This window comes from Pinus tabuliformis, chromosome 3_2, assembly GCF_031772625.1.
Source record: "Pinus tabuliformis cultivar Carrire ecotype Pingquan chromosome 3_2, CPIR1, whole genome shotgun sequence".
Lineage (NCBI taxonomy): Eukaryota > Viridiplantae > Streptophyta > Pinopsida > Pinales > Pinaceae > Pinus > Pinus tabuliformis.
The window spans coordinates 974,969,065-974,978,238 of NC_142302.1; the positions used below are offsets into that span (position 1 = coordinate 974,969,065).

At 33.4% G+C, this 9,174-nt stretch overlaps 1 protein-coding gene across 1 annotated transcript; it reads right to left on the reverse strand.

Annotated features, from left to right (window-relative positions):
- Positions 1–4,204: 4,204 nt before the first annotated feature.
- On the reverse strand, positions 4,205–7,487 carry LOC149183886 (peptide methionine sulfoxide reductase A3-like). Its single transcript, XM_089417300.1, has 2 exons — positions 6,949–7,487; positions 4,205–4,758 (listed from the first exon to the last, which is right to left on the reverse strand). The coding sequence occupies exons 1-2, from the start codon at positions 7,339–7,341 to the stop codon at positions 4,510–4,512; spliced, it is 642 nt and encodes a 213-aa protein (XP_089273426.1). The 5' UTR covers positions 7,342–7,487; the 3' UTR covers positions 4,205–4,509.
- Positions 7,488–9,174: the final 1,687 nt, after the last annotated feature.

The window sequence follows — 9,174 nt, forward strand, 5'->3', positions numbered from 1 at the left end:
ATAACAGTTTGTTGTATCACTTGGGCAAGTTATGTATTTATTCCACAGGGAGAAAGAAACCGTATCATAAGGGAGGCACACACTTCATTGATTGTTGAACACTTTGGTGTAGGCAAGACAATAGCGAATCTCCAAAGGTATTGTTATTGGTCACACATGTTTGATAATGTATCTCATTTCATTAGAGGATGTTCTTTGTATGCAACAAGTAAGCCTAGCAATAGGAAACTAGGATTGTACACTCCACTTCTAGTACCTTCCTATCCATGGGAGAGTATCTCAATGGATTTTGTAGGAGGTCTTCCATTGTCAAGGAAAGGTCATGATTACTTGTATGTAGTTGTAGACAAGTTCAACAAGATGTGTATTCTAACACCGTGTAAAAAACAAATTACAGCTAAACAAACAGTGCATCTTTTCTTTCAAAATATTTGAGTTCATTTTGGTCTTCCTACTTCCATTGTAAGTGATCAAGATACTCGATTTGTTGGGAATATTTGGTCAAATTTGTGGGACATGATGGACACTAAGTTGAAGAAGAGTACAACCTTTCATCTGCAAACAGATGGACAAAATGAGGTGGTCAACAAGACAGTCATTCATCTTCTTAGAGGATATTGCAAAGAAAAACCCAAGTTATGGAATGAACAGATGCATTACATACAACAGGGCAAAGCATTCTTCCACAAACACATCGTCATTTCAGGCATGTTTTGGGTACTTGCCAAGATCACCATTGGACTTCATCTTTGAAAAAGATGTCACCATCGATGGTCATAGATAAGGCAAGGAAGTTGATTGAGCAAATTCAATTGATACATTACACAGTGCAAGAACAGATTGAAAAAAGTCAAAGCAACGACAAGGTAAGGCATGACAAACACTGTGTCGATCATAAATTTCAAGTTGGAGACGAAGTTTGATTATATATTAGCAAAGAGAGACTCCAAGGGGAAGGTAAAAAGTTGAAGCCAATCCATTATGGTCTTTTTAAAATTTTGGAAAAGATTGGTAACAATGCATTTAAGCTAGATTTGCCTCCTTATATGCAAATATACTCTGTTGTTAATGTTGAGGATTTGAGATTGTTTGAGCCTCCTTTGATTGATCATCAAGGAGAGCATGTTCAGCTCCCATCAAAAGATGATTTCTCGCTAAAATATCTTGATGAACTTCAACAAGATCTCATACTTGATAGAAGAGCCAGAACTTCAAAGAGAGAGAATTTTGAATACCTTCGAGTGGGACTCAAGGGACAAAATCCTTCTAAGGTCAAATGGTTGCAGATTGAGAAGATGAGGGAGATGTAGCGACAGCTAACTCTTGGCAATGATGCATCCATGCTATTTATCCCTACAAATCGATTGATTTCACACCTTGTCCTGAGGATGAACCACATTAGTTGGTTCGAAATGTCAGCCATATCCTAATAATGTAATTAATCCAGAAGACTTATTTCTACATTATGGATCACAAAAGTCTTAGATCTAACAGTATGCAAGAATTTCAACAACAAATTGATCGTCAAAATAATGAAATCGATACACTTTGTCGACAATTGGAGAATCTCCCTCGGGTAGGCCCAATGACAAGACCATAATCTACAGATGGAAATGCAAGTGCAAAATTGGCAGATGCAGTCTTAATGGATTCCTCTCACTGTGAATGACAAAGTAATGTAAAAGTGTTTTTCTTTGTGCTCAATTTTGCATGATTTACAATAGTAATCATGCCAATGGGAAGTATGTAGAAAATTGTCTCTATGAAGAGGATGTAGAATCTCTTAGTAAATTTTTTGTTGTCATAGAATTTGGCCTTTGATATGATGTAACTCTCCCAATCTTCTTGTGTTTCAAGCGCAAATTCTATAAAAATTACTACTCATCAGTGTTAAAAAAATAAAAATAAAAAAGTTTTTGGGTTGACATTAGGCTCATATGGGACCATATATCTCCTCATATAATTTATTTTAATAATATATGATCAATATATATTTGCTTTGAACCATATTTGCTCATCATTTTAGTATTCAATGTGTTCAAATTATATATTTTCATATTTGTGAGCATTTTATTTATGTAGTTTTCCTCATATTTTAATCATATCTATTCCATTTGCATTTTATTTCCTTAAATGATTTAGCATTATGCCTTTCATATTTCTATTTGTACTTTATTCTATGTTTGCTCTTATTATATTCAAATATGTAATGTAATCATCTTAGAGTTTCAACATACTATTATTCATATCTTCATCGAATCATTACTTAAATTAGTGCAACTTAGAAAAATAAAACACATGCAAAAGCCCCCTACACCTTGTATCCCTCATGCCAAGCTTGTGACACAATAAGTGACTTGACCACCATGTGTCACATAGGCACAGGACACACCAAGTCAGGGGTCAAATGCATACCCTAAAATAGAACATGTGCCCTAGATGTGTCCCTCTACAAGTCTTGGATTAATAATTTTAAGTTTTAATTTTGAACCCTCTATTTTATATGTATTGAATATTCTAATTTTTTTTTTAAATAATTTATTCACATTACCTTTATTTTATGTGTATTGAATATTCTAATTTATTTTGTTTAATAATTTATTCACATTAATATCATAATTATTTTATCAATATTTTATTAAAATTATAATTTATATATATATATATATATATATATATATAATTTATTGTATTCATAATTAATATATCATAATTAATTTTATCAGTATTTTATTAAAGCTCATTATAATCGAAGTGTCCCATATCAAACTATACATCTGAAATAGAAGTGTGTCATGTCGAATGCTCATATCCAAATGCTCCATGCCCAATGTCATGTGACTTGGGTTCGAAGTGTCCCATATCAAACTATATATCTGAAATAGAAGTTTCTCATGTCGAATACTCATATCCAAATGCTCCATGCCCAATGTCATGTGACTTGGGTGCAACTGGTTCTTCAAGAAATAAAAATATTTAATACCAATTAAACAAATGATGAATGATTTGCATTCTCAAGTATGTAATTATAATTTAATTAAAATTTAAAAAACAACAACAAAATAATTATATATATGAACATGTTAAAACAATTCCATTTTTCTTTCCCGGTTTAACCAAAATCCAGCACTGAAAAGAAACAACAATCATACACAAACACACATGATTTTCCCAAATGCCTTTTAAAAAAGTGGGATAGAGATGTTGATATTATAGTCCATCTTGATTTTCTAATACACAAATAATCCCCCACCAAAAGAATTCAGAATCCAGACAGCTGTTAAGGAAATGTAGTCCACAAACATATTTTCTTCTCAATGAGGTCCTTCAGCACAAAGAAATCAGAACACAAGCTTTTGCCCTTCAAAATTTCAGTTTAAGACTTTGATTTAGACCCACTTACGAATTACATTCTATAGTGTGCATTTTCCTGAGAACATTATAAAGTTTCTTTCAAGAGAATCAAATTATATCAATAAATTCGCAGAGAACAGAAACAATTCATCTCTTCCTCTGTTTTCTCCACAGTTTAAATGTCTGGCATTTCCTCTTTTGTCACTTGCCAAAGTTATATATCATAATAATTAAATCCTAACCAGGCACATCCTATTACTTTTGTCGCTGAATTTGAAGTGATGAAAATAAATTGTTATGGAACTATAAGATTAAATGATTCCACATACATCAGAAAATATTTTGCTATAAGCATGGAACTCTTTCAACTAAAATCCAAATGATATTTAACAACATAGCTAACTAGATAAGCTAAGCTTTAAAATGTCTGGCATTTCCTCTTTTGTCACTTGCCAAAGTTATATATCATAATAATTAAATCCTAACCAGGCACATCCTATTACTTTTGTCGCTGAATTTGAAGTGATGAAAATAAATTGTTATGGAACTATAAGATTAAATGATTTCACATACATCAGAAAATATTTTGCTATAAGCATGGAACTCTTTCAACTAAAATCCAAATGATATTTAACAACATAGCTAACTAGATAAGCTAAGCTTTAAAATGTCTGGCATTTCCTCTTTTGTCACTTGCCAAAGTTATATATCATAATAATTAAATCCTAACCAGGCACATCCTATTACTTTTGTCGCTGAATTTGAAGTGATGAAAATAAATTGTTATGGAACTATAAGATTAAATGATTCCACATACATCAGAAAATATTTTGCTATAAGCATGGAACTCTTTCAACTAAAATCCAAATGATATTTAACAACATAGCTAACTAGATAAGCTAAGCTTATTTGAAAGCGGGATAACAAATAAGGATAAGTATAGAGTTATACTTGAGTACTGAGATTTACCAACTTGAAATCAAAATCATCTGAGGATGATAGTATCCAAGAAGGTATGAAGCAAAATGTTCACCACTATAATATTCCCCTATTCCCCTATATAGCACTCTGTTGTAATATCTAGCTGAACTATACAAAAAGCTACAAATACTCTAATTTTGAAAGACGTCCAGTTAATTTTGATCGAGTCACTATTCAACCATAACATCGAATTGGATCATTGCATCCTTTGGCCCCAGATTGTTTGGGGCCAGCCGATCCCTTTTCCAGGTATTGTTGATGATACTCCTCTGCTCTATAGAACTTCTTCGCTGGCAGAATCTCTGTCACGATCTCTTTATGCAGTGACCTTTGGTGCCTTTCCATTGATTCCCGTGCAGCTCTTTCCTGCTCAGCTGAATAGTAATATATGCCAGATCTGTACTGAGTGCCTTTATCATTGCCCTGCAAATATATGCACACAGTGGTGACAATTCAGGTATCTGATGCAATTTCTATACACCAACCAGATGCAAGTGTCTCTATAGTTTTTGCTTTCTATGGTTATGAAATAGGAAAACCACGCAAGTATCCAATTATATTTTGTATACCCCACCCTGCACCCCTATAGCAGGATCCAATTATATTTTCTATACCCCACTCTGCACACCTATAGCAAATATGTTAACAAGCCATTGAAATGAAAAGTATATGGTAGATACATTGCCAAATACGTGGATTTGGTTTTCTTGTTAAGGAACCATATGAATGTGTGAAAGGCTTTGAATTTCATCTTTCAAAGAAGCCAATGCTTCAAGCTGGCAAGCCTATTAGAATAGATATAAATTAATTCCAAATTTATGAATTTTATTAATTTTTAAAATACTAATTATAACATGTTTGATCATGTAGTTTCTTAAAAAAATAGAATCTTTAAGGATTTTATATGGTTTTTAAAAGGATTTGGAGATTTTTAATATAAAATATTTTTATCCTAGTCAAATCATTTTAGAAAATACAAAATTATTAGAATTCTCAAGGATTTTGTATACCTTCTAAAAAGATTTTGGAAATCTTTAATGTAAAATATTTTTATCCTAATCAAATCATTTTAAAAAATACAAATTATATTTAAGACAGAAATTTACACCTTAAAATTAAGACAGAAATTTACACCTTAAAATTTCCCAAATTATGTGCTTGCATTCATTGTTATCCATTATAATAATTAAATGAAAAAAACTGTTATCATTATGATAATTAAAAGAAAAAAGAGATCAGCTCTTTTTTTTCGTTTCATTTAATTGAACATAAAGTCTCCCTCACCCCAGGCTGTAAAGCACCTTGAATTCTCCCTATGCAACCAATTCGGATGAAAAACTCAAGTGATCAAGGGTCAACTAGGAGGAAGCCAGCACAGGAACCCATGGTCACTTATGGTTGGGAACATTCTTTTTCAGCATGGAAAAAACGCTGGTTTTGTATTAAAATAAAATCCAGTATATGTAATATAGATTGTTAGCAGTATCATGTAGTGCCAATATGCCATCCTCCATATGTTAAAACGGCTGGTCTGTATTCCTAATTCGCTACAACCCACATATGAATCATAATTTTTAGAAAGCATATAACAGAAAAACAGTTTAAAAAATCCATTTTTTAGTCTAAAACAGTATGTAATAAGAATGAAAGTTGTTTTTAGTGAGTTTTTTTGGCGGGTTTTTCCAGTCAAATTTCTTTAAAATCCCACAGCAATTTATTGAAATCACAAGCTTGATGGGTAATCCCTGCACAATCGAAGTGTATAATAATAAAAAAAACAAAATATAGAAACCATAGTTACACAAACATAGTGAAAATATAGGTTGCCAACATAGGTTGGGAACATAGGTTGCCAAACCCTGTCTCATAACTTGACAAGAGCCTAAGCAGATGGATTACCAGCATTCAAAATGAAAAGCTAAAGTAATCAGTGGTTCAATTCTCACGAAGCCAACAGAAAAAATCATGAGAAATTAGTCGGTTACCACTGCTTCTCATGAAAATGGTCATAGAAAAATGACTTACTAAACGCAGTTGAATCCCAAAAAATGATATCTAACATAATGCACTGTGGAAACCCCTAATACTTCAAAAAAAAAAAAATCATTTTAACACGAGGGTTTCAGAGCAGAGGAGCCAGACCCTATGCCATACTTTGATCTGAGAGGACCTAGAAGATTTTATACTAGTGTTTCAAATTTTCAAATTCTTACTTAGAGAATTATTGAGCTGAGAGGTTCATTTTACAAATCAATATAATGCGTACCGCTATCTGTTCATGATTAAAGTTGAAATTTTATTCATATAAACCAAAAATAATAATAACAATAATAATAAACAAAACATTTAAATAATGTAGATTTAGATGAAAAATTAGATCCCTATAAACTCATGTTAGATCCCTATTTAATATAAATCTATTCTGGTAATAATAGAAAATCAATTTCCGGAAAATTTACAAGCCGACCCGCATTTTCCAATCTTAACCCATTTTCAAATTCTACGAACCCTACGCATGGATTATAAACCCTCAAAAATCCCAAATTCCAATGGGCAAACCCTTAAAAAACTATAGAGATATGTAGAGAAAAAAAGGAACGATAATGGTGGTACCTGGCGATTGAGAGAGGTTGGATCATGACGAGACCAGAAAAGGTCCAAAAGGGATTCGTAGGCGCATTGATTGGGGTCATACTGAACCCTCACGATCTCAGCGTGGTTGGTCTTACCTGTACAAACATCTGGATAAGTGGGGTTGGGAAGAGTTCCCTGAGAATATCCCACCTCAGTATTGGTGACGCCATAGATTCTCTGGAAGGCAAGCTCCACTCCCCAAAAGCACCCAGCCGCGAACTGTGCAAATTGGTTTCCAGGAGCAGGCAAATCAGAATCGGGGCCAAGGGCTTCCATCCTCGATAAACGCTTTCTCAAGAACTGTTTTCGATGGTACTGGAAATCGCAATGAAGGATTTTTGGTAGAAATCTCGGACGATCAAGAACTGTCATTCCCCATCTAATCAATCCACCATTATATAGGGAATACGCTAATCAGGCAGGGAGTACCGGGTCATCAAACATTTTCTATCAACCACACTAATTAACCAGAAGAGGGAAAACCTGGTTATCAAACATTATCTATCTACCAAACTAATTAACCAGAAGAGGGAACACCAGGTCATCAAACATTATCTATCTACCAAACTAATTAACCAGAAGCGGGAACACCAGGTCATCAAACATTACCACCTCCCTATAATACTAAGTATTTACCACCTCATTAACAATAATAGGAATACGTGGTCATCAAACATTATAATTTTCCAACTTACCCACTACTTAACTATAATAGGAATGCGTGCTTATCAAGCATTATCATTTCCCTGAGACTAAGTACGAGACTAAGAACTTAGTCGGTGGGTATTACTTCGTTGATGGTGATGTTTGAAATAGATTTTTAATCAATTATATGGCTAGGTGGGAGGCTAAGTACGGTTTTACTTTGTTGAAATAAATTTTTAATCCATTATATGGGTAGTGGGTATTATTTTAAGATATTGATGCTGATTTGGAAAGAGATTTTTATAAGGTTTAGTTTAATTAATGGATGAGATGGTTTTTATATTAGAATTTAATAATATAATTTTGAGCAAGATTGTGATTTCTTACTATTTAAAATGCGTGTTTGAATGCATAAATGGATTTAGTGCCTTAATATACACTTTTGAATGCATAAATATATTCAGTGCATTAATATCCGTAGATGTATTCAAACTTTACAAATTAAACATCTTACTTAGCTTAGACTACTTGTTTGTCTAGTAAGATCAATCTCAAACTATTCTCTTGTATTGTTCTTATTGTCATACTTGTTAGTTTTTCCATATTTCATATTAATCATATCAAAAGGGTGACTGGAATCATATATCATTTAAATCTTTAACTCGAGCTATTGTAATAAACGTCATATCTTGTCTCTCTTGCTCTCCAATATTAATAGTAGGTTTCTCGAAAGTCAATCATCGTCACTTATGGAGTGTTAAACCCAAAGTAAATTTCAATTATAGTTGTTTTCTTTTACCTCGTTTGAATGCAAAGTGACTAACAACGATGAATGATGGAAAATGGGAATAATAAGAATGTAGTCAATTACAAATAGTTTATAGTTTCAAGAAGACAACATTTCAAGTGAGTGAGCATTTTATTTAAGATGAAAATTAAAGTATTTTGTTTATGGTTGAATTATTGTAAAATAGAAATAAATGCACATCATACACCATACATCTAATTAGTGTACATCTATCTCCTTCCCTCTCTCCTTCTCACTCTCCCCGTACCTCTCTCTCTCATCACTCTTTCTCCCCATCCCTCTCTCCCACATCTTTCTATATTTCTCTTTGCCTCTCCTTCCTTCTCTCAATCTCTCTCTTCTTCCCCATCTCTCCCTCCATCACCTATATCTATATCTCCCTCCATCTCTCCTTCTTTTTCTCTCTATATCACCCCCCCCACCAAACACACACCCGCTCTTTCCATATCTATCTATCTCTCCCTCTGTCCCTCTATTTGTCTCTCTCTTATTCGCTAACTCCCCCTTCTTATGTGTGTGTGTGTGTGTGTCATTCTTTGTCTCTCTATCTCACCCCTCAAACATACACACTCTCTCTCCATATCTAACTATCTATCTCTACATCCCTCTTCCTCTCCCTTTCCCTTCTCTCTCCACCTTTTTTCCCTATCTCTCTTCCTTCCCACTCTCTTCTCTCCCCCTATCTCTCTCCATATCTCCCTTGTCACACCCCCTCTCTATCTATCTTACTCTCTCTTTGTCTTTCTTCTTCC